This window comes from Brienomyrus brachyistius, chromosome 7, assembly GCF_023856365.1.
Source record: "Brienomyrus brachyistius isolate T26 chromosome 7, BBRACH_0.4, whole genome shotgun sequence".
Classification (NCBI taxonomy): domain Eukaryota; kingdom Metazoa; phylum Chordata; class Actinopteri; order Osteoglossiformes; family Mormyridae; genus Brienomyrus; species Brienomyrus brachyistius.
Window position 1 is genome coordinate 30,151,083 of NC_064539.1, and position 26,018 is coordinate 30,177,100.

Sequence of the window (26,018 nt, forward strand, 5' to 3'; positions counted from 1 at the left end):
TGAATTAATGGACAGCCGCTGCCTCCACGGAGACAAGCATCAGCTAACAAAGTACACGTGATGTCACTGCAAATATCTTTCAGCCGTTAGCTGCCTTGTCATGTACCCCCATGAACCTCTGCCTACCCTAATGAGATGAGAGCTTTTTTGAAAACAGATGGATCGAGATTTAGCCTGTTTGAAATGTCCCTCCGTTTCAGTGACACCTTCGGGATATCGGAGCCCTCAGAGGACGCTCATCGTGCGGGAGGCTCCACGTTGAAGGGTATTTATATGCTGCTGTTTACCGTTTCGTAACAGAAGCTGTGAATCCACCCCCATACTTGAGGCTGCCGTATTGCAACTCAGTACCAGCAGGGGGTAGTATTCACCCGTGTTTTATGTTTCATTCTGACTGCTCTTAGCAGCCCTGCTGCTCTGAAAAAGCTGCCTGTCGTTCTGGGCTTGGCTTTGGTTTCCTTTTGAGGTGCTGTGGCCTGTATTTGCCAATATCCCTGCATGCCAGATAGAAGTGTGGCATTCACGGCACCCCAGCTGGGAGGACGTCCCAGGGGCCGGGTAAGACCCCTCCCTCTCTGGTACCTCGTCCTGCAGTCTTTGCTTCTCCCTCCTGGCCTCCTCCAGCTCGGCCTGCAACTCCCGTATCTGCGATATGTCACTGGAGGACTGACGGTCAGACCGGAGACAGTCAGACACAGAGTAGGAGAGACACATAGACTAGCCTTTGTGAATAAACATGCACACACAGGCACAGGCATGCACGCATGTGCACACACAAGCACTCATACAGGTATGCACACAAACACATACACACTGGCATGCACGGACATACGTACAGGCATGCACACGTGCACACATTTTGCACACAATCAGAGGCACGCATACACACAGGCACGCACACATGCACGTATACACAGGCAAGCACAGGCACGCATACACACAGGCACGCGCACACACACAGGCACGCACACAGGCATGCATACACGCATACACACAGGCACTCATACACACGGGCACGCACACAGGCACGCACACAGGCATGCATACACGCATACACACTGGCACGCACACAGGCACGCATACACACAGGCACGCACACAGGCATGCATACACGCATGTATACACAGGCGCACACACACACAGGCACGCACAGCCCACCTGAGCTATGAGAGCCTTGTGCTTCTTCATCAGCTCATTGAGGTCTTCCTGGTCTTCCTCCACTCTTTTCAGAAGGTCTGCATTCTCGTGCTGCAGGTGGGATAGCTGTTCATCCACCTGCAGCGGGCAGTACCATGGGTGTGAAATGAAACAGCCATATATCTTGAGACCCAGCCTCCCTACCACACATCAAATTCATATTAAAAATGTGATTTAATACAGTTGGTTAATTTTATAAATAACCAGAAAAAAAACTACTAGCAGAAACAGGCAAAAACATCAGACAAAACAAACACTGAGCCAAGTCAGACAATCACAGGCCCTGACCAGCTCTCCCAGAATCTTAGCTGTCTGCCTGACTCCTGCCTGCCTACGTCACACACACCACTATAGCCTGTTAGCGTAGCTGCCCGCTGCTGCCCCCCCACAGGGCACATCCTGTCACTTTGTTAGTGAGTCTGCTGGATGTCCGTTCATCCATCTCCCTCATGCGCTTCAGTCTTTCATTTGCTGGGGCTGGAAAACTCATTTATCACTGTGGGGTATTTGTGCTGGAAAAGTCTGTCTGGCCAGACTGTTGGTGATGAGATAAGGATTCATCAGTGTTGGTATTTCGGACCCCAATGAGATTTGGTTCAGATGCCATGAGGCCTCGCCGGATCTAATTTAGTTTTCCGGTGAAGTTCATACCAGGTTTACGATCGAGTGACTGGCGTTTGCTGATGGCTTTTTTTTTGCTGAAGGTGTCTTTAAACTCACAGCTGTTAAATCATCTGTGTCATTTCAATGCCGCTTAGCTGGTACGACCAGGGTCCCCCCCCCCCCCCCCGAAGACTCATCTCCGCCTCACCAGGTCCTTATGCTTGCAGATGGTCTCCAGCTCCAACTGGGCGTTCTCCAGTTCCATGGACAGCGTCTTCTGCATGCTCTCAGCCTCCACACGCCGAGTCTCACTCTCCTCAAGCTGTCCACCCAGGAGGAGCACAGTGGGAGGGGAGAAGGTGAGATGGTGGATGCTGCCAAGTGAGCTATCATCATCACCACCATCATCATCATCATCACCACCATCATCATCATCATCACCACCACCACCACCACCACCACCATCATCACCATCACTACCACCATCATCATCACCACCACCACCACCATCACCATCATCACCATCACTACCACCATCATCATCACCACCACCACCACCATCACCATCACCACCACCACCATCATCACCATCACTACCACCATCATCATCACCACCACCACCATCATCATCACCATCACCATCACCACCACCACCACCATCATCATCATCACCACCACCACCACCACCATCATCATCACCACCACCACCATCATCATCACCACCACCACCACCACCACCACCATCATCACCACCACCACCATCATCACCATCACCACCATCACCACCACCACCACCACCATCATCATCACCATCACCACCACCATCATCATCACCACCACCACCACCACCATCACCACCATCACCACCACCACCACCACCACCACCACCATCATCACCACCACCACCATCATTCATCATCACCACCATCATCATCATCACCATCACCATCATCATCATCAGCACCACCACCACCACCATCATCAGCACCACCACCACCACCATCATCATCACCACCACCACCACCATCACCATCACCACCACCACCATCACCACCATCACCATCATCACCACCATCATCACCATCACCATCATCACCACCATCATCACCATCACCACCATCACCATCATCATCACCACCATCACCACCACCACCATCATCATCACCACCACCACCACCACCACCATCATCATCACCACCACCACCACCACCACCATCATCATCACCACCACCACCACCACCACCATCACCACCACCACCATCACCATCATCATCACCACCATCATGACTGATCATTAATCCCGCTACAATGTAGATTGTTACACATATTCACTATGCTACCAGTTATGTAACCGAAATGCTATAAAGAGTCATATATGTCTTGTGGTCTATCTAAACTGTATGTGGATGACAGTTAGGGTATGTGGATGAGGTCAGGTGGTCGTCGCGGTCATGTCAGGTGATGGGAAGCCGCAGACCCCCCCGCATTACCCAGAGAGGTGCCCTTTACTTTCACAGGTACTAGGCAGCATGGGGGGGGGGGGTAAGGAAACTGGATATTCTGACCAGGGGATCAGGGGATGTGCAATGTGCAATATCCAGGAAGGGAAGCGAGGCAGAAGTCCCTGCTGGGGGCAGGGTGGGGGGCAGGCGGGTAATGCGGGGGGGCAGGGGGTGCGAGGCAGAGCTAGAAGGCACCTGGATCTTGAGATGTTCCAGTTGCTCGCGGCTGGCGGCCCCCTGGCCTGGGGTGTCGACGGTGGAGAGCAGCAGCTGGGCGTCGCTCAGAAGGGCGTGAGTGCGTTTCAGGTCCCTCCTCAGGCGCTTCTCTACATCGAAATCTCTGTGGCCCACCTGGGAGTGGGGGGGGGGGCATTTTAAGAAACAACATGTAACCATGTGGCATCATGGAACTGCTTCACTTTTCATGTCCATCCCATTAGTGTGTAGTGGGTGCAGGAATAGATGCCACCCGCTGTGATGGCACCTCTTGGCGTTGTGCCACCCGCTTTCCACGACTCAGCGCCCACCTGACCACAGAATGTCGAGGCTGGTGACAGCAGATCTGTGACGGGTGTAAATCCCAGTGGCGTGTGCCGGCCCCCCCCATAGACCCCGCACCCCTACCTGTTCACACAACGTGGCAATCAGCCCCTCCAGGTCGTGTTTCTCATGGAGCACCATCTGCTTCTCCTCATACTCCTGCTCTAGCTGCATCTCCAGCTGCCTCAGCTGCGCAGACATTGCATATTGCGCATTTGGATAAGGAGAGAGAAACAGGAGTAACTGTGCAGATAAGTTAGAAACAAGGATAATTTACAACACAGAGCTTTGTGTTTGATGAGTTACTGGACACCCCATTGGGCTGCCCCCCCCCAGTCACCCGTCTCTGCGATGACTTCTGCACGTCTTCCAGCTCCTCCTCTTTGTCCTCCAGCTCCTTCTGGTGAATCTGCTTCATCCTCTCCATCTCCATTTCGCAGCGCAGGTGCATCTACGATATCGCATTTCATCAGCTTCCACCACGCAGCGTCAGCATCGCATTAGCGTGTCCCTGTCAGTACTGCACGCATCAGCACTGCGTCACTCTTCCTTCTGTTTGTTTTCCGTCTCCCTTTCCGTTTTTCACGCTGTCAGTATTCCATCAATAAAATCGGCGGAAGTGTGTATCACTTGCTGTCGCCAGCGTTTCCGTGGAGCCCATGGAGCCTTAGCGATCGGTCATCGGGGCCCAATATGTGATCTTACCCAGTGCTGCCGTTTCCTCAATAGATTGAGCCCTAATGGAACAAATGCTTCATTTGCAGGTGGAAAGTTCAGGTTCAAAATGTATAAATCCAGACCAAAATTTTGTTCCAACCAACCACTTGAGTTCTATGTGACTGTGAAACTTTATACTCAACTTGTTGGCTTTCTATTTTCTATTGAGAAAATGGCGGCACTGGGTAAGTCCACCACCATTACACCCTGACAATGCAGGACAGTATGGATCCCTAATTTGTGTATTACAGCTTAAATTGATCAGTGCCTCACAGTGTCAGTGCTGTGTCTGTATGTGGGTAGTCACCTGCTCATGCCACTGTATATTGGCAGTGAGCTTGGAGATCTCCTCTCCCTGTTTCTTTTCCTGCACCTCCAGCTCCCGCAGCTGCTTTTTGAGGCCGGGGATGGAGTCGGAGCTCAGGTTCGATGACACCGTCGCGTCTCGGATCTGAGCGCACAACTCGTCCTTCTGCTGCCGCAGGACAGACACCTCCGTCTGGACTTCCTGGAAACACAGGACCGCAGCGACCTGATTCCCTGTTGTTCATGTCTCGCTAATCAGCGCCTTGTTGCCGGTGGACATACGGCACACCTTCAGATGGCGCTGCAGACTTAAGATCTCGGCGCTGAGTGCTATGTTCTCCTGAATGGCCTTCTCCTTCTGCTCCCTCTCAGTGTCAGCCCCCCCGAGGGCCTGCGTCAGCTCACTGTCAAACCTGCACAAATACAGAGGTACAGAAAGAAGAGAGTAAGGATTGTGCAAAACTATAGCACTACACTTTTGGATGAAATAAGCTCCCAGAAACAGGACAGGTCTAAGACCTTAAAAGTTACGCTGTTAGCCTTTGTAGAGCAAAGCAGAGCTGAAGGTCACCTCCGCTGTTTCCTGTCCATCTCGTGCGCGCGGCCTTGCAGGGCCTCGGTGAGCACATGGGCATCCAGGAGGTCAGAGGTCACGCGGCGACACTGCCGCTTCAGCTCAGTCAGGTTACGCTTGGACTGCTCCAGCTGGGTCTGCAGCTCTGATACCTGCCCACGTCGTAGGATCGGGGGGCTTAAGGAGAGTCTGAGCAGAGACAGGGGGCACTGTAACAGACCTGGCGCGTACCACTTCAGTAACAGGGGTGTACCTTGCTCTCCAGCTGGGCCCGGGCCTCCCGCTCAGCCTCCTGCCTCTCCTCCGCCTGCCGCAGTCTCCTCCTCAGGAATTCCACCTCCGTCTGTGCGCACTCTAACTGCAGCAGCAACTCACTCTCTGCTGGACACCCCAGTGTGATCAGCGTGGGGTGGGGGGGTGAGGGCAGGTCACCTTTACAGTACGGGCCACATCACGCCGCTCCCCTTACCTGCACCCCCGCCCCTGAGTGCCTCCTCACTCTTTGCCTGCTGTTTCTCCTCCTCCAGTTGCTTCTCCAGCCTGTCAATGGTGACCTTACACTGGTCCAAGCGGCCCTGACAGAACCACACAGTGGGGAGGTTCATCATAACCAGTTTCACATATAAATCATAAATTACCTATGCTATTTTGTAGCTTAGTGACACTTTTATCCATGACGTCATCCATTTACAGAGCTGGAATAAGACCACACTACCTGAAGTCTAGGTTAGCCAGGCTGAATACCACAGGCACAAATGGACGAGCTTAGAGGTCATCCAGAATGTAACTCGGAATGTGTATATGAATGTCTCTTGAAAATCCAATGAACTTTTTACATCATTGAAGGACAAAAACAGAGGCCATGCTGTGTGTGTTTGCACGCTGCCATCAGAGATGAGCGGCTTCCCGAAAGCACACAGAAATGCAGAGAAGTCAGGAACACTTCAGAAACGACCTTAGTGCTACATCAGAAATAATGAAACCTTGGGCAAAGCAGAAGCTGCTTTCTGCTGTGAGGCTGATACTGAATCTTCTTCCACTTCTGTATGTGTCTCAGCCCCATAACTGCTCCCATGCTTCAGTGGAAACTCAGAATCTGCTCAGACTCTCACACCAGGCTCCTACTGTACTAAGGGATTGTTTTACAGCCCCCTGCAGAGAACCGTATAAAAGCCATTTCCCATAATCCACTGGTCTATTAAGCAGTACCAGCCCCCACCCCCACTTGCTGGGAAATCGTTTTTTAAGGCCCTCACTTGTGATCTTGTTTCCCTGAGCCCGAGGCAGGAATCGGACCAGAACAAACAAATGGCAGACATTATGACTCCGAAAAACGGCACATAGAGTTGAACGGAAATGCAATTAGGCATCAGACTCACAGGTGGAATCCAGAAGCCAGACAAAGTAATTTAGTAAATGAGATGATGGCCTCAGAAGCACAGAGAACCGAGTCACCTGAGGAGCGGAGCCAACACGAGCTCCTCTCTGTGGTAATTAAGAGATATTACCCAGGCTGAGTGAGTCACCTCGCCCGCACGTCCAGATTACAAGCATCACGAGTCTGCCATTAAAGCCGCCTGTGTATACTGGCTCAGGCAATCAGGACGCCGCCCCCCCCCGCCCCCCACCCCCCGCCGCCCGACAGATGGGAGAGCCGTGTGCGAGTGAGTGTGTACACGTACGCCAGTGTGTGGGTGAGCTGGGGATTGCATATGTGCTCATGTGTGAGTGCATGCGTGTGAACACGGAGTGTGTGTGTGTGTGTGTGTGTGTGTGTGTGTGTGTGTGTGTGGGGGGGGGGGCTGTAGGTGTACAAAAATATACCTCATACAAATGAATGGATGGTCCCCACAAAGATATGAATACAAACATGTGTGTGTGCGTTTGTTACAGCATTGCTATCTTTATGGGGGGAAAAAAAATTCAAAAGAATTTCTCCGCAACGTCTCTCAGTGTTGATTCAACTAAAGCATCTTAAAGAAAGAAAGATGTGAAATAATCAGATCATGGTATGTGCGTGTGACACTGCGAATGCGTGTCAGTGTGTGTGAGGGAGCACATCTCCCACCATGCACCTGCAGCTCCTTGTTCTCCTTGCAGAGGCGGAGTCGCTCCGCTCGCTCCATGTCCAGGGCCTGGCTCACAGCGTCGCCCCTGAACCGCTCGTCACTCAGCTCCGAGGACAACGCCGTCACCTTAAAGTAACATGACACCTCTTTCAAAGGCTGACAAGACACCATTTAGAACCACAAATATCACTCCAGCAATACTTAAAACACTCCACAGCATTCCTTTCAGGGATGTCAATGAAATAAATGAATTGGCTCTCTGACTATACATTAGACAACCATTTGTCACCATAGTACGTGAACTTAATGGCTGTTTGTCTGATGTTGTAGTTGTAGGAGGCACAGGGCACGAGGCTGGGGACAGCTAGGGTTAGGGTTAGGGTTAGCAGTTCATGTCGGGACACATGCACAGTCACACATTAAGCACAACTTAGAGACATCACCTGAGCATGTTTCCAGAATATACCGATCCTACACACTCCTCAGAGGAGGCGGCATTCAAACCACCAGCCCTGAGCAACAGCGCCACCCCACGGACCCCCGTGCAGCATGTATGTACATGCAGGTATAATATTTCATTATTGTCTAATTTGAACATTCCAGAGCAAAACAAACTGGCATTATTTGAAAGATATGAGTTAAGTGAGCAACTCAAAGAGCGACGTAAACAGAAGTTCGATGGTCAGAACTCGCCCATCAAAAGCTGCAGCTGCCTGTACTGTATTTCAGAGCAAACCTAAAATCAGGCAGCTCTGCCGCAAGTCAAGCAGCCCCCCCCCCCCCGCATTAATCAATTCCCCAGTCTGCCGAGGGAGGGGGGCAGAATATCATATTAACGAGGAACAGACATGGGCAAGACTGACTAGGGGAGGGAAGGGAAGGAAAGCTGCCGAAAGGGAATCGCTCCTGCTTTTCTTACGAATTCCACTCATTTGATTACATTTGTCCTTTGTTTCATCCAAGATTTATTATGCAACAATAGAATTAGCCTCCGTCATGCCAATGAAGCTCATTGTGAATATGAATCAGTGCTTGGTGCAAACACACTGTAAAGTACATGATGACAGAGAAGATGCCAGAAGCTGATACTGGGTGGCGATTTCCTGCCCAGAGCAGCAGATTCGGAGCAGCAGATTCGGAGCAGCAGATTCGGAGCAGCAGATTCGGAGCAGCAGATGGCTGTGTTTGAAGGGCTGCCGCAAACGGCTCATTCTGTGATGAGGTCAGCGAAAGCCCGTCACTGCAGCCCTTTCAGCCAGCTGAGAAACTGCCTGCTAATGCTAACAGGCAAGTTCTGCAGGCAACTTAACAAGCTACTGTAGCATTTTATGGCAGAAACACCGGCTGCTCACTCGCTGAGATGAGAAAGCTTTAGGCACCGTTCCCTGGCCAGCCAGGGCTCACAGCCCCTGCACAAAACTGTTCTGGTGGGGCTGCATTTTAGCAAACTGGGAAACTTCCACTTATGCCATCAAAAATCATGCAGTTTCAAACTCACACTGAACATAAATTCTTCTGCACGCTTCCCTGATGGTGGATGGAGTGCTAGCTTACAAGCACGGAATGATAATGCTTCTGATTGGAACGAGGGTAACCATGGTGAAGTAGACCAACATCAACTTCAAAATGTTAATGAGCAACTCCATCTAGCAGCTGCCCCTGATGCATGATTGTTTTACACTGCGCTCAGATCAGGAGTGATGGAGGTGATTGTCTTTCCCAGCAATGTCACTGCATTTCCATTCCTGATTTACCAGAAAATTATACGTTTTTGACACACACATACTCTAAATATATGAGCACTTGATTTTTTAACAGCTGTTCATTTAGGCTCTGTGAAACCATCCTATATTCTAAAACCACAAGCACATGAATACTTGGGTTCCGTAGTTCTGATGGCTGGATATCCCTCTAAATGTCTAATGCTGTCAGAAGGGAGTGCTTGTCACGAGCGGGAAGCCGCAGTCTGGATTCCCAGAAATATCATCAGGTCCTTTATGAGTCAGACAGCTGCCCCCCCCCCCACCATGCCTGGGTGATGTCGATACCTTTGTCTCCAGGTTATCACTGCTCTGTCGTAGCTCGTTCCTCTCCTTCTCAGACTTCTCCAGGCGGCATCTCAAAGCAGACATTTCATCCTGGGAGCACACGCCACACACACAACACACATTACACACACAACACACATAACACACATAACACACGCACAGTCTGCGTTATTGGCTTTGGCTTGGCTGGCGTTGAGGTTCGTATCGATGGAGGGAGTGGGGGCACGGGTTCTCATCCCAGAACCTCCTTCAGACCCCTGACAGGATCCTAGGGGGGTGCGAGTACCTCTTTAGCACGGAAGCGCTGGTCATCGATGTTGATGTCCAGCAGGGGGCGCACCCTGCAGAGGAGCTTCCACCAGCTCCAGTTGTGCACAGTGGACGAGGCCCTCAGGTTCCTCTGGACACAGCGTATAGCCATCTGCTGCACCTGGTCCAAAACACACACTCACTCGCTTTATGCCGGGCCACACAACTACCGTCCTTTCATAATACAAGAGTGCCCACCACTATCCCATCATGCACCACATAGTAGTCACTCACCTTCATACAGCGGTACTTCTGCCTGGCCTGGTGTCCCATGCAGGAGGCCTGGAGCAGCACTAGCCAGCCGCTCACCAGCTGGTCCCTCTGCTGCTCCAGGGACAGCATCACCCCACGCTTCATAAACACCTGGGGGCAGGCGGCCCTTTTCAGTTACATCACTCAATCTGGCAACCATCTGAGCATCTGAGAGGGATGCGCTGGTCAGCCCCCCGAACTGGGTGAACAGTCTCAGTTCGTCATTTTCAGCGTGAAAGGTGAGAGCAGCCGGCCGGCCAGTCAGACACACAGGGCCTCAGAGCGTTTAATGAGTCACTCAAGGTGTCGGCGCTTCTCACCCTGCTGGTTCCGACAGTGATGCTCTTCCTGTCCATGTCCAAGTCTATCAGCAGCTCCCCCACCGCCTGCGGGGAAGAGCGGGACTGCTGGGTTATCATGAATGCACCGATTCCTCAGTCAAAAGTGCTTGGGCTTGATGGGTGCTGCTGGACGCCTCCTGGGTTGAAGGTCTCTCTCTCTGTGGAGTTTTCACGTTTTTCCCATGTTGCATGAGTTTCTGGGTGCACTCTGTGACTCTAGCCCCCCATCCCCCAGTTACCTGAATTTGACAAGTGGCAAGACTAAACTACACAACTGCACCTCACTTAGCCTGTCCTCGCCTCTGGGATCCGCACCCCCCACCAGGACGGCCTGCCTGGCTGTTACAGACGCCCTGCGATATGCAAGGGCTGCATGTAGGTCATCTATTTTCATCCCGCTAGACCTCTCTGCAGCCACTCGCCACAGCAGGCCGCCAGCAACTCCGGTCCAGCCTCTCGCCACAGCAGGCCGCCAGCTCCTCCGGTCCAGCCTCTCGCCACAGCAGGCCGCCAGCTCCTCCGGTCCAGCCTCTCGCCACAGCAGGCCGCCAATTCCTCTGGTCCAGCCTCTCGCCACAGCAGGCCGCCAGCTCCTCCGGTCCAGCCTCTCGCCACAGCAGGCCGCCAGCTCCTCCGGTCCAGCCTCTCGCCACAGCAGGCCGCCAGCTCCTCCGGTCCAGCCTCTCGCCACAGCAGGCCGCCAGCTCCTCCGGTCCAGCCTCTCTCAGTGTGGCATTACAGAGCCCTCTCTGACATAAGTGGATCTGTACCTATCAGGAACACCCTTCCAAGTGTCTGAGGGGTGGGGGGTGGAGCTGTCTAATTCACATAAGGTAACATAGTGGGTGTTCCCCAGAATTCAGTCCATGGGCCCCTCCTCTTCTCTCTGCATACCACCCCTCCAAGCCCAGTCACCTTGTCTTCATTATCAACTTCATTATCTACCCTGTTATCACTATACAGTTTGAATTTTTAACATTCTCTCCTCTGCCAAGAACCCAGAACTAAGGATAGATGACCAGCTACATCCTTTGCTGACCACACTACACTTGCACCTGTTGATTCCTTTTGTATATTAGACCAGCAAAACCCCTAGTATTAGACAGGCTGCCAGTTTGCGCTGAGGCACCTACAGATGATTCTAAAGGCAGCAGCATGTCTGGCACTCAGTCAGCATCTTTTAGGTTTTATGTACAAATCGTTACTGTCAGGAACTGAAACTGCACACGTGCCAGTAAAAGTGCCGACCTTCTTCTCGTCCGGCGTGATGAAGACCGAGCCATATCTCTTCATGACAGGGGGGGACAAGGCCTGGAATCGGCAGCGGAAGTCACTGAGGGACATGTGGTCCGGGTAGCCTGAGCAGGGGGACACCAAATGTCATTCGTGCTTCAGATTTAGGGAGAAGGAGGGTGATCTCTGCTAAGTGGATCTTCTGGGTGGGAAGAGCCGACAGTTTGACAGTTATTGCAGATTTGTAATCGTTGCTGAGCATGAAAGGACACCTTCACTCCACTTTGCCTGTCTGCACCCTCAGTCCCTCCCCACTGGTCACTGCGGATTCCCTCTGGCTAAACTGGGCGCTACCTGTGCGGTGGAGCTGCAGTGCGGGGAGGACGCCGGCGGAGGTCAGCTGGGAGCGCAGGGGGGGCACGTCCAAGCCCCCGCCGCCGTCAGTCTTCGCGCTGAAGCACTGCAGGAAGGTGGGGCTCGCGCGGCGAATCAGATTGATGAGGGCGTCCTTGGGCAAGATGACAGCCACGGTTACCATAGAAATGCCATCGCAGAGGGTCACGAAGCACAGCTCTGCTCGACAGAAACAGCCGACCCACAGGAAACAGCGTAGCAGGTTTAAGAAAAAGGCAACCAGAGCAAAATGGTGTAACAAGGGGCAACCTGCATGTTTGTCCACACTTAACCTTCGGACTGTTTACACTGAGGACTGGAGTTAATTGAAACATTGTAATTAACTGAAGTGGGTAAGCTTTTGTGTGTCTGCATGTGTGTGTGGGTGTCAGTGTCTGTATGCAGTTGTGTGTGTGTGTGTGTGTGTGTGTGTGTGTGTGTATACCTTACCTTATGGGGACATAATGTCCCCACAACCTGATGAATACCTGTTTTTCTTCCCCGTAAAGGAAACTCAATTTAATAAAACTCTGTGACTGCAATGAAAAAAACAAAGTGCAAAAACTTGTATTTTGCTTGATTACTTATGGTTATGGTTGGGTGGGGGTTAAGGGTCTCATAGTTAGCATTAGCATTTTTCATATAGAAATGAATGAGTGGTCTACATAAAGATATGTTTATCACCCGATGTGTGTGTGTGTGCGCGTGCGTGTGTGTGTGTGTGTGTGTGTGTGTGTGTGTGTGTGTGTGTGTGTGTGTGTGTGTGTGTGTGTGTGTGTCCGTCCGTGTGCGCAAACTGGGGTCTCACCGCCTGCAGTTTGACAGAGACACTGGAGGAGTGCCTCCGGATGGCTGCCAGGCCCCCGCTGAGGGTCTTTCTGACGGTCCCGCTCCTCTGCAGTGACCGTTGGGATCCCCCCTCAACCCCCCCGAGGCCTTGACACAGAGGGGGCACAGAGGCTCGGGGGCCAAAAAGTGACTTCACCACGCCACTGGGGGGGGGGGGGGGGGACCAGAGGAAAGGATAAAGGCAGTGAAAGACCAAATCATAAATAAAGCAGAGCATTGAGATACACACAGTAATGCTCATATACCCACAGTAATGCTCATATACACACAGTAATGCTCATATACCCACAGTAATGCTCATATACCCACAGACATACTTACAGACACTCAGACACACACACGTACAGACACACACATATACAGACACTCAGACACACACATATACAGACACACACACATACAGACACACACACACATATATAGATACTCGCTTCTTACATCGAAGAGTTTTGAAGAAGCGACGCAGCGCTGAGCACAGATGGGTTGTTCTGGACCATGCCGAACCAGCCCGACACGTCGTAGCGGATCGGATCAGTACCCAGCTGGTGTGCAATCTCACACTGAAGGGGCTGCTCACACTGTCGGACTGAGCAGCAGACGCAGCAGTGAGTCAGGGACACTCGGCTTTAGCAGTTGCACCTAAAACGCCGGTACCGGAGCCTCTGGGCTTTGGGCACTGATGACGCGGCGTCATCTAAACAGCAGGTGAGCCCGGTGGACCCAAACGGACCAGGGCCAGAACACTCAACAGCCACATGCACAGATCTGAGGCTGAATCATCTCGCTTGCTACACGTCAGGAATGCTAACAGTTTGTCGGTAACAAGACAGCCCAGGGTGAGACTCGGATCCCGGCCTGCATATAATTTGACAGCCACCTCGATGAGCACTGACACACTCATACCCATAAAACAGGGAGGAGGCAGACCCTCACCTGCCTCGCTGAAATACTGACATGCCCTCTGCAGAATGTTGGCTTCTGTCGAGCCAGAGGTGATCATCTCTTCGTCTAGCACCCAAAGTAGCCCGCGAGGGTCATCCTCTGCTGCTCGCAGCTGACAAGTGACAGGGGCGGGGGGGGGGGGGGGGGGAGGGATGATGTTTCCAAGCTCTTCATCCATCCCCTCATCAAATTTACTGCCATAATTTGCCGCTTAACAGCTCTTCTCCCCAGGGGAGGCAGTTGTAATTGAGCTTGCTGAACAAATCCAGCAGCATTTCCATGGTTTGTAGCCCCATTAACGCCTTGACTGTTTCTGCAATAAAGCCGTTACCTGGCATCACAGGACTACGCATTACCTGCAGCACTGGCTGATCGATAGCGGAGACGACTTGGGCAGGACTGGACTCAGGGGCTGCAAAATCCACCGGCACTTTCTCCTGAAGGAGATTACAAAGCAGATGTACTACAGGACATCCGGGCATTTTTCACACAAATTAATTCAACCTGCAAATGATCATAGCACTGTCTGATGTGACATGACGATATAAATGAACAGTGCCTATTAATCAACAAATCCAATGCTATCACATATTAATTACAACTGTAGCAATTTACTATGTAAAGATATGCAAATGAGAGTGATCAGTTTTGATCTAGATCAAGGGGGTTGCAGATGTTCCTCAATCATTCAAGATTGGGGCCTAACATCATGCTCATCAGCTTACGAACCCACCAGCATTTCCACTTCTTACTTGACATGTCGTATCAGAAGCAAAGCAAAATGGATTGGTGTCCAAGGTGCCCCGCCCACCCCCTTTTCAGTGGTTCTGAGTGATGTCAATCACTTCCTGAACGCTGTATCCAGCAAACCATCCATGGATGCATCTCTCCATGCATGTGTGTGTGTGTGTGTGTGTGTGTGTGTGTGTCTGTAAGCCCCTCACACACGCAGCCTGCCCCCATACCTGAACATATTGCTCCAATGTGTGTGTGAACGTGTGGTTGTAACGATACTCGAGGAGCCTCTCTTGAAGGTAATTGTGGCAGAGCTCTGCAAAGCCTGCCGCCCTCTCCTCGCCTCCGTGCCGGGGGTTACGCAGGCCGGGAGCGTCCACTACCATCACGGAGGCCAACGTCAGCTGCTGGGAGCATAGTGACCTGCGTGGACATGCCAGGAAACACCCAGGCTTCAAAGACACATGTAACCAGGCCTGCCGATTCTCTCTCAAAACACAAAGATTTAAGAGGACAAGAGGGGTAAATTACAAATGCCCCTACGTCCGGGTTGCATGCAATTAAAATGATTTCTATTTTCAAATTATTCTTCTGTTGGCTAAGTTTCTTGTTGTAAAAATGAAATTTAATTTTACACTAACATTTTACACCAGGAAAAAAAACAGGCTTAGATGTCGGTATTCTCATGCCCCCCCATGCTGGGCGGGGCTACAACACATCACCTGAATACAGCTTCTCTGTATCTGCTTAAAAGAACAGGAGCATCTGTATTTTGGTGGTACTAAAAATATCTTCACGATTTCTAATTATCGAGGTATACCATGATACCGTGATACCGCCCAAGCCTACTAGCTGGCTAAAAAGAAAAAGTAAAAAGTAATGTTACAGATAGAGATGCACAACATATTAGCACCCGTCCGATGTGTCAGTCTTGGACAACTTTGCTGGTGGATATTGAGTATGAACACCAGCCTTGCATGATGGGTTTACCCTATTTTCCATAGTTTCCGATGTTTCCCAAACCAGTCTTTGGGGATCCCCCAGACAGTCCGCATTTTTGCTCTGTACTGGGAGCCGGGAGGATGCAAAAATGTGGACTGTCTGCAAGGAGTTGGGAGGGAGCAAAAATGTGGACTGTAAGGGGGTCCCCGAGATCCGGGTTGGGAAACACCACTTTAATTCTGGTTATGAACTAATTACAATTCATTTATCAATTAAACAATCAGTATATAGCACAATTAAATTAACTGACATGCATGAAAGTAAAAACAAATGCATTCAATAAACAGCCATTATAAACATAACCAGGGTTCCTTTGTCATTTACATATATAAAAAATTTGATGATTTATTCTATTCATTGAACAATTTGCCGTTTCCCTGTTACTCAGGGACAGCATCACACACAGCAGCCACCGGGCTGCCAAGCAGCCACTCAGGTGTCTGACGCGCACGGCGACGCTCGAGCCCTCGAGCTGTACCTGTTGATGAGGGAGACGACGGTGGAGAAGAGTTCCTCATACAGGCCGATGGCCATGCCTTCCACGCACTGAGAGGCGCTCAGCCTGGGACCGCCTGCAACACATCGTGCCAGGGGAGGGGCTCATACAGATGTGAGGAAACGCGTTTGCAGAAACGCACAGCAAATATGACGGCACAAATGGACGACTGCGCATATCCCCATAGTGAACATGCGAATACACACATTCCCTCCCAAAGACATACATACACACATGCTAATGTTCATTAAAATTCCTACACAGGACAGACAAGGATACAGCTAAGATACATCTGACGATTCATAAGTATAAATCATGTCATTGCTGCAATTTTCATCGCAAACAATGGCTTCTTCTCACAGGTTAACGGACTTACTCTCCTCTGTGCCCTCGGGGATGTGCCTCCCTCTGCTGCCCCCGGTGGCCTTTTGCAATAACTGCCGCAGGTGATGCTTGAAGACTGCAGTCTGAAGCTCCTCCCCCTCACAGCCGATGACGCTGCTGGCCAGCTGGGCACTGTCGAAGTTCACAAACTGCCGCCGACCGACTGCAAGACAACGTCAATCCAGGTGAGATAATGGCCCAGAGACAAACATACCCACCCACTGCATTGTTATTATTTAACACCGCCGTACCTTTGCAGGCCCCTGCTGCCCCTAAATGGTATATTCCGGCCAGCACATGCCAAATCGCTCGTTGCTCATTGGCTGAGAAGTCCAGTGATTCCATGGCAGCCACCAGCTTTGTGAAGGCAGCTGATGCTTTCTGCCTCTCCTCTACCTGCCAGAGGGGGCGATGGAGGTAATGCGAGTAAAGAGAGGCTACAAACAGAACAGAGTACTAAGTGGGAGCATGGAGCGAGAAGGGAGGGCTAATGAAGTTGCTTCAGGGAAAAACGGCGTGAAACGCTCTAGCATTGCTGCATACCTTTGTCGGTGTGACGATACCGAACGAGTTGCTCTCACTCAGCTGGTGCAGGTGAAGCTCTGTCCTGCAGGGACGAGGGGAAATGTGACAGGAACTTATACAGCAGGTCCCCGTTTGACCCACATTCTCCAGCCGAAAAGGTCACCTCAGCATAGAAAAGGACAAGCACATAACTACTGCCTGTAAGCTTTTTAAAGCCTAGTCAGAGGTTCAGAATCCAGGCTGCCCCCCCCCCCCCCCCTTACAGGCAGCATAAATTTCAGTGTCCTCGCAGCCTCAGCCGGCACTGACCTCATTTCCGCATTGAGTCCTGCCAACATCTGGGAGAAGACCAGGAAGTTGCTTTCGCCCTCCTGCCTCTGACACACCCTCCACTTCTCCAGCAGCATGGTCTGGTCCAAAGACGGACACATAGGCAAAGGGGTCAATGATGCACAGGTTTCGTGGAACGGTGAAAGGAAGAAGCAGGTCAAAGGGCCGGGGGCTTTGTGCCAGTCAATAGGGGCAGCATCACCTTTATATATTTAGCAGACGAGGGACATGAGGGACGCTTGGCCCCCGAGAGCAGCGCCAGTCAGGTTAGGAGGAGCAGGTGGGTTTAAGGGCTTTACTGAAGGGCCCAGGGGTGAAACAATTACTCTGCTCACCATTGGGATTTGAACACATAACCACCTGGATAGGGCTGCACATCCCTAACCTGCCGAGTCAGCAGAGGAATGAAGGCTTGCTGCGGCTGCTCTGTACCTGCAGCTGTCCTCCCGCCGCCAGGCCAGCGTGGTTGAAGTCGATGGAGAGCAAGGCGGCCACACGTGATGAGGCCTCACTGTGCTGGGAGCTCACGCAGCCGAAGGAGCGCAGCACAGTGAATACGGACTGCAGCTTCTCAGCTGCAAGCACACGGGGGGCACGCGGTCACATGAGGCTGCACTGCGTGTGCTAAAGCAGGATATTACATCATACTGCAGTTCTCTGCATTATTTTTTAGATGCTGCACTGGGCCTCACATTTAAATATAGTTTTTTTTCAGCCTCATTCTAGGCATCATTTCAGGAGTGATTCCCTGTTTTTTTGGTGCTGAGACACACAGGGCACCTGAAGCGGTGCATTGTGGGTACACTCCTCACCAGTCACGCTGCTCCCTGCAGTGCCAGCCTGCTTCAGCAGCTCCTGCATGAAGGACACGCAGGCGGTGGTCTTGCCCGTGCCGCTTCTGCCCAATGCCACCACACTCTGGTCTCGCCGCTGGCGCACCATGGAAACGTAAGTCCGACGCGCTAGGGCCTGGAGCACGGACGGCGCCTCCCAGGGCCCATCGCTACGGCGACCCCGCGGGCCCTGGCAGGGTGAGGCAGGGGGACACAGGATGTCACGATACAGACCGAGCACAGCCGAGGCTGCCGATTCCGTGATGGACATCCCACCAAAACACAAACTCTCCATAGCGTCACTGCACAAGAGCCTCACTGAACGTTTTGGATTTCCGAAGATCTGAATGTGAATCATTCAATCAAAGGTAATTAATAGCTGGAGGAAACCAACGGAAAACAAGGGACAATCAGCACAAGACATGCAGTACTAATAGAAATGATATGACTAACAAGCACTTTAAGCCAGGGACACCTGACCAGCTGCGTGCCTGTAAGGCTTTTTCAGTCCGCATGCCATTTCAGTTGTTATCTTTGTCTGTGTGCCATCAATTATAACTGAAGTCATTTACCCCATTGGGATCAAACATGCACATTCACAACCGTGATCAAATCCTACCATCATTAAACCTACCAATATATGCTTGTAGTATCTTCAAGTTAGTGTCAAAGTACAACATGCTTATGTACTAGAGAAGGGGGCCCAGCACTTCACAGGGGCCACAGTAGGGGCATGGATACCCTGGCAGATTCAGAGGGCCCAGCACTCTACAGGGGCCACAGCAGGGGCATGGATACTCTGGCAGATTCAAGGGGCCCAGCACTTCACAGGGGCCACAGTAGGGGCATGGATACCCTGGCAGATTCAGGGGGCCCAGCACTCTACAGGGGCCACAGTAGGGGCATGGATACCCTGGCAGATTCAGGGGGCCCAGCACTTCACAGGGGCCACAGTAGGGGCATGGATACTCTGGCAGATTCAGGGGGCCCAGCACTTCACAGGGGCCACAGTAGGGGCATGGATACCCTGGCAGATTCAGGGGGCCCAGCACTTCACAGGGGCCACAGTAGGGGCATGGATACCCTGACAGATTCAGGGGGCCCAGCACTTCACAGGGGCCACAGTAGGGGCATGGATACCCTGGCAGATTCAGGGGGCCCAGCACTTCACAGGGGCCACAGTAGGGGCATGGATACCCTGACAGATTCAGGGGGCCCAGCACTTCACAGGGGCCACAGTAGGGGCATGGATACCCTGGCAGATTCAGGGGGCCCAGCACTTCACAGGGCCCCATGAATAAGTAAGATTATACATAAAGCTAAGGGGGGTCAAAGTGAGAATTTCTAGTTATGCCCCTGGAAACAAGTGACTACGGTTAGTTTCTGAGCAGCGGCATCCTGGATGAATACATTGGTTCCTTAGCTGTCGGTACTTTGAGGTTTTATTGGCTGGGACAGCACAGCAGTGATGTGTGGCTGGTTGCCGTGGTTACCAGTTACCTTGCTCTGAGGGCTGGAAGGCGGCCACAGGACCAGCACGCCGGGCCCAGCGCGAGTGAGCGGGAGCTGGGCGCGGGGCGCGGCTGCTTAGCACGTGCAGGACGCTGGGCTCGTTGACGCTCTGCAGATTGCTCAGGTCCTCCAGCAGGTCCAGCTCAGAAGGGTTCACCTGCATGGGGGGGGGTGGGGGGGGGCAGTTATGGAACGGTTGGGGTGGAGTTTGCCAGAAAACTTTTTGGGTTAGTATAAAACTCAGTGGTGACAATCCCATTTTAAAGCAGAACTTCAGCATTTGGGGAACCTCACTTTCTCGACCTCGTACTCTGTGACGTCATGGACAGATCCATCGGTCTCCAGCCGGACTCGCACCCTCCCATTGGGCAGCTCCGGTGTTCCCTCATCAGGCTTAAGCTGCATGGCTTTAACCGAAAAAGGAGCATATTCTCATTTGTTTTTTATTAATTCCACGCCCTGAATGTTTGCCCCCGCCCCCAAGCGATAATGGTACATTCTGATGAGCAGCGTAGTTAGTTGTACCTTGCATGCAAAATACACATGTGCCCGCTAGTAGTCATGCTACAGCACAGGACAGGTCACGCTCCAATCAGAGGACCTGAGCGTAAAACCAGTGATATAAGAAATTAAATCTTGGCAGCAGAAACGAAAGGACTTCGGCTGTGGGGGTGCAGTACGGTTCAGAAGCACCCTGTGCTTCTCACCCCCAGCTGTGCGTGTGGATCATATGTCCATGGAAATTCTCTGTGTTTTTGCCGTTTTCCTCTGCGTTCTCCAGTTTCCACAGTCGGGTACACCGGTACCTCCCGTCCTGGGTGACTGCATGTGTATAGCTGTTCTGGGGACGGGGGGGCATGCCCTGCAGGGTGTCCCCTGCCTTGTGTCCTGCATTTGCAGGCGTTAGCCTGAAGCTAAGCGACATCTTGCACAGAAGTGGATGAGTAGATGAAAGCATGGTTTAAACTTTATACACATTTATTTAGCTTATGTGGGGTTTCATTTCCAGAGGAACAGTAAGAGGGGAGACTTCTCACTCTTTTGTGTGTGTGTGTGTGTGTGTGTGTGTGTTTGTGTGTGTCTGTGAGAGAGTGAGAGAGAGAGACTACGCTTGTCCAGCCAGGGGATTTGCTGTCGTTGTCAGATGACATTTACTAAACAACTACAATCCCCCCCGTGCTAATTAACGACAGGATTAGTCACGGCTCCGGTTATTTCGCTGTGAGCACTTTGTGAGTAATCCTGAGCTTTTCATCCACCCCCACCCCATTTGAGCACAGTGCCATGTGCTGTATTAAAGAGGAAGGTGGTATTAAACTGGGGAGGTCCACATGTCAGCCAGAAACATGCACAGTGTGCAAAGAGCTGCCATTGTGGGTTAAAATGAGCACTTAGAGCGTTACTATCAAGGCGTCAAGGACAGACCAACACAATCCAACCATAAAATGACCCAATTAGAATATCTTACTACAAAAGATATCTCTATTAGAAAAAGACCACTTCCTTAAACGTGTTTCACTTTCATTTTAAGAGTGCTATGGACAGCAGATACCACATCTGAACTACTATAATTGTGCGGCACCCCGATTACTTTTAGGTCGCCAGTTCAAATCACGCAGCCGGCAGAGTGACTCACGGTTGGGCTCTTGAGCAAAGCCCTTCACCCCACTCTGCTTTCTCAATCGCACGTCGCGTTGGATAAAAGCGTCCGCTAAATTAACCGATGTCAAGCCAGGACTGTAATAATCACCAGTCACGTATGTGTGTTGTAGGTAGGGTAGGTATGCATTGTTAATCCTCAGGGGAAATTATGAACAATAATAATGATACACAACACCAGGGGACAATGGGGGGGGGTGTTCACCAGCTATATATAACTATATAATTGACTCAGGTCAAGCAATACACATAACACTAACTCACTAACCACACTGCAGTAATGCGAGTAACTTTGCAGACAAGGGCAAAGCTGACCTCATGTTACCAGTTGAAATTGAACTGCACGCATCCCCCCAAATTCGCTTTTCTCATACATGCAGTCACGTGTTCACGCAAGGTTACATTAGGGTCTTTCAGATCTCAAACTGCAGCTCACCAAGGGTGAAGCCATCTTTGTGAACAAACCACACCTTCCCGGCCTCAAACCACACGTCCTTCTGCTGAAGAGGGGAAACGAAAATGTGAGAACAGCAGAACGATAGAGCATGAAGAATAAATGCGTTATATGCAGATTTCGGTCTTCTTGGGGTCAGGCCTAATTGATGGAAATAAGCTGGAAGTCTGTTCCAGAGCAACCCGATAAATCATTTGCTGATGGAAGTTGAGGCTTGGAGATATCTGATGCGGGTAAAACAAGCTAAAAAGAATAATCAGTGTGTATAAGAAGCAAGTCTGGAACCTGCAACAGATTGGTGACAGGTCACATGATGCTTGTGAACTCACAGGATCCGCCCTCGGCATCCTCTCGTGCTCAGTTGTGTCGCTGTCAGCGAGACGTCCCTCCGGCTCCTGTCTCTCATCAGTTTTTCCTCCTCTCACCTTCTCGGCCTCCTTCGTCTCCTCTTTCTCGTGTTGCTCCTTCATCCCCTCTGGGCAGACTCTGGGATTAGGGTACGTTTCTGCTCTAGAGGGGTCTTTTCTGTCCGCTACCAGTCGGCCCCGCTCGCCGTTCACTAGCTGCTCTGCCCGGAGTGCCATCTCCGCCTCCAAGATCGACGGGGTCTCGTCAGGGTGCAGGAACTGCTGAACGAGGTCGTTGCTGAGTTTACTGGGCTGCGGAGCAGAGCACAGCGATTCCTTTGAAAGGCTGCTACCTTTGATGACAGAGATCATCACCGTTGCCCACAATTCCCCAGTGTTCGGCGACCTTACCGCCCGCTCCTCTTTGGCTTCTGGCTCTTTCAGGCGTGTTTCCTTCTCCGTCTCCCTCACGAGCTGCTTGAGGAAGCCCCCCGGCACAGCTGACAGAGGCGGGGGAGGGGGCTGTACTGGCAGAGAAGGGGGCTTCTTCTCCTCCTTAATCTGCACAGACAAGACAGGATGGGGAGGGTCACTTGGAGCAGGCAGAGTGACTCGAGGAGCCTGAACGACAGGCTGCTAGCCATGCTGGGACAAAGACGGGTGCAGACACACGTTTACTAGACAAAGGCAGGCAGGCATCAGGCCACAGCCAAAGCCACAGGGGAGACCATTCATAACAGGGGTCACATGATCCATCCACAAAGCCGGCAGGGCTGCAGTATCGCACACTTTCCCGTGGGACCGCCGACTGCTGGTTTCCATTCCAGCCCGGTCCCTAACTGTGCCAGAGTGCTGTCTAAGCTCATATTTTTATAGGTGTTTCCTGAGAATAGATTTCAAATAATATTGCACCCTCAGGATGTCTGGGAGTCCCTGCTCTATGAAGAACTTTGGGGGGGGGGGGGGGGGGGGGGTCGTTCTGCAGCATGAACTTTCCATTGCTGATGCAAGACGGACTTCCATATGTCACATCACACGAATTATATTTTCTGCGTTGGCAGGTGGCTCTAGAAATGTACTTCTGCTATAGAGATGGAGCAGACAGACAGCATACTGGCCCACCAAGGTAAAATATAGTAACTGCATGTTTTATCAAAACTGAGTTGACACTTCATTGGTCCAATGTTTCCATGTGACCTAAATCCATTTATTAGAACTGAATAGTTCAAATAGACATCAAAGACTAGCCTTTATTAAGGTTTGTACAAAAAAAACAGTCAAGTGATTTTTAAGGTGCTGGCTACAGCTGCCTTTCACATGAGGCTAATCGAAATTTAGAAGTGATGTCAGACTAACTGGCTCTTTATTTAAATTCACCTGTGAGGGAGCTGGTGATCCTGTTAGTCTCAGCTTCTGCTTGCTCTACCCTCACCACCTTACAGGGTTTCCTGTAGCTACACTCTGTTCCCACCGACCACTGCGCTAACTGCTCCCTGTGGGGGCATGCACAGGTGCATGGTAGCAACACACGCAGGCCCCACGGGGGCGACCTAAAAGCGACACCACGGGCAAACAGCATAGCAGCTGGTTTCAGCCAAGCACAGCTGCGATCCACCGGTCGGCCGTCGAAGTCCTGTGGATGTGACTGCATAGAATTCAGTGCTCGTCTCTAATGCAAAACCCCCAGCAGAATTCTGTTAGTGCTACAAACAGTTAAATGTCCTCAAAAGTACTTTTACATTTAGGTGATATTTAGTTTGCCCAAAGCAAACTGGAAATCGTGTGTCAGAGCCAGACTCTTAGGGGTAGGGGGTGCTGAGGAATGAGCTAAGAACTCACACACAACTGCATTACAAATGGAAGCAGCAATGGTGAGAATGGGGTAAACAGGACATCAGAGAGACAGACTGTAAACTGGGGAGCCGCCAACACACAGACACACAGATACAACTCTGCACCTCCCTTCTGCTCCCAAAGCTTTAACCGGGACGACAGTGCCATGACTGCTTGGTGAAGGGGATGAGGCTGGGGGGGGGTCAATCAGGCTTAGCAGAGTATGTTTAATGGGGGGGGGGGTGAGCACTGACACGGTGAACCTGAGAATGGGAAGAGAGACAGAGAGAGAGCAGAAAGAGAACGAGATTAGAGATGAGAAACTATGACGTCAACCAGAGAGACCGGTGACCGTGGCCGAGTGTCTCCCGCAGCTTACATGACATGAGAATATTACACGAGCATTTATGGGAAATCACTGTCGACGAGAGTCTCAGAAAGCAAGCCATCCATCATTAAAGCAAAATGTTTCATCAGCCAGTCACCTTCAGTGGAATTTCTGCATAAAATACTACTTTGTTGTCAAAAGTATAATAAACCCTTTAGTGCAAAAAAACTATAAAAAAAAAAAAATATATATATATATATATATATATATATATATATATATTTCCTTTTATGGGCACATGTATCAAGGCCAACGTTTCGTGCATCCAAACTTCTGAATGGCTGCCTGATGGATTCCGCCTTGTCATTGATGGGTTGACGCAGAAGGTGAAATCAGCTGTGTGAAGGCAGGCCCCTGGGGGGGGTGATGTAAATACATAACCACGTAAATGAGATTGCTTTGTTCCCACCCCCATAACACGCCCTGGGCGGCGGCGGTGATGAAGTGGTGTCACCCCCAGAACACACCCTGTGCTACAGCATGGCGCTAGAGGACAGCTGCCCGGGGGGGGGGGGGGGGTACAGTAAGGGTATACAAGGCAACCACTGAACGGCGCCAGAGAGAGGCTTCTGTCAGAGCTCATCTCTAAGCGAGTTCACACATGCTGCCTGCTGTTGTCAAGTTCGCAGGCCTGCAGGGACGCGGCCGAGAATGTTTTAATGTTGGGGGCAGGGCAGTGGCGCTGATATTTAAGCTATTAATTGACAATTCTCTTGTACTTTTTGCAGTTCCACCAGCACTTCCTATATGCATCTTTTTCCTGTTCTTGTCTTCATGACATACAAACTAAAGTATGTTCTGTCGTCTTGCTCAAAAACAGATTATGGAAGATCCATAAATCGCGGAACGATTCTCGCTGAAAATGAAGTCGCATGACAGGCAGAAGGCAGGACAGCACAGTGGAGTCAGGACCTCAGAACAGTGCAGATGTGCTGTAACATGGGCAGCAGCCAGTGCAAAGTACCCACAAGGTCACTGGAAACCACTCAGACGTATCAGAATCTCTGACCCTTATCCGAATGACATCATACTTGCAGCAGAGGGAGTTACCAGGCCCCTGACACAGCACAGCACAGAATGGGGGCTGCTGCGGTTAGGTGTCTCAGCAGATGCCTTTGCTACTTTCCACGGCTGATGTGAGACGTGGTTATTCGAGAATATCTGTGAAAACGGTGCCATCAGTTAATGGTGAGAGCAGGGCTTATTCTCACCAGAGACATCGGCCACCCACAAGGTGACTCAGCCTAAAGAACATCTAAATCTACAGCAACATCTGTTGTGGGCAATGAGCAGAACCTCGGGTGAAAAATGATCCAAGCGCTATGCTGATGGTGGGAGCTGATGGCGAGTGAATGCGGCCTTGGCTCAAGCTGAAAGGTTCTTCTCTTCTACTTTGGTGTCATCATCTTGGAAGTTCCATGCCCCATGCCTGGGGAAAGCCAGGAACGCAACCAAAGGCCATGAAGATTACCGTGGTTACAGCCAGGCAAGCAGCCCAGCGGACCTGCCCCACTGACGCGTCAAGCAGCGAGGCCCCGGAGCACCCCAGAGCACCCCGGAGCACCCCGGTTTGGCCAACAGCTACATCGTCTCCTCTGCAATCACAACTTGACACCACAGTCTCAATGTGGTCATTTGTTGCTGC

General features: G+C 51.3%; 1 protein-coding gene across 1 annotated transcript in view; it reads right to left on the reverse strand.

Moving 5' to 3' along the window:
* LOC125746511 (unconventional myosin-XVIIIb-like) overlaps nt 1-24,263 on the reverse strand; it is a 34,551-nt gene extending 10,288 nt beyond the window's left edge. Inside the window, 37 exon segments of the mRNA XM_049020547.1 lie at nt 583-666; nt 1,159-1,275; nt 2,009-2,122; nt 3,498-3,653; nt 3,927-4,031; nt 4,183-4,293; nt 4,867-5,067; nt 5,155-5,278; nt 5,437-5,591; nt 5,693-5,820; nt 5,909-6,014; nt 7,515-7,634; nt 9,557-9,646; nt 9,843-9,986; nt 10,100-10,228; nt 10,438-10,503; nt 11,707-11,816; nt 12,046-12,199; nt 12,893-13,076; nt 13,372-13,519; nt 13,867-13,987; nt 14,232-14,312; nt 14,841-15,033; nt 16,091-16,184; nt 16,485-16,655; nt 16,744-16,888; nt 17,036-17,099; nt 17,327-17,427; nt 17,780-17,922; nt 18,160-18,370; nt 19,681-19,755; nt 19,757-19,849; nt 19,987-20,099; nt 21,788-21,851; nt 22,135-22,464; nt 22,564-22,713; nt 24,115-24,263. Coding sequence (XP_048876504.1) covers nt 583-666; nt 1,159-1,275; nt 2,009-2,122; nt 3,498-3,653; nt 3,927-4,031; nt 4,183-4,293; nt 4,867-5,067; nt 5,155-5,278; nt 5,437-5,591; nt 5,693-5,820; nt 5,909-6,014; nt 7,515-7,634; nt 9,557-9,646; nt 9,843-9,986; nt 10,100-10,228; nt 10,438-10,503; nt 11,707-11,816; nt 12,046-12,199; nt 12,893-13,076; nt 13,372-13,519; nt 13,867-13,987; nt 14,232-14,312; nt 14,841-15,033; nt 16,091-16,184; nt 16,485-16,655; nt 16,744-16,888; nt 17,036-17,099; nt 17,327-17,427; nt 17,780-17,922; nt 18,160-18,370; nt 19,681-19,755; nt 19,757-19,849; nt 19,987-20,099; nt 21,788-21,851; nt 22,135-22,464; nt 22,564-22,713; nt 24,115-24,153 — 4,734 coding nt within the window. The 5' untranslated portion in view covers nt 24,154-24,263.
* Between the last annotated feature and the right edge of the window lie 1,755 nt (nt 24,264-26,018).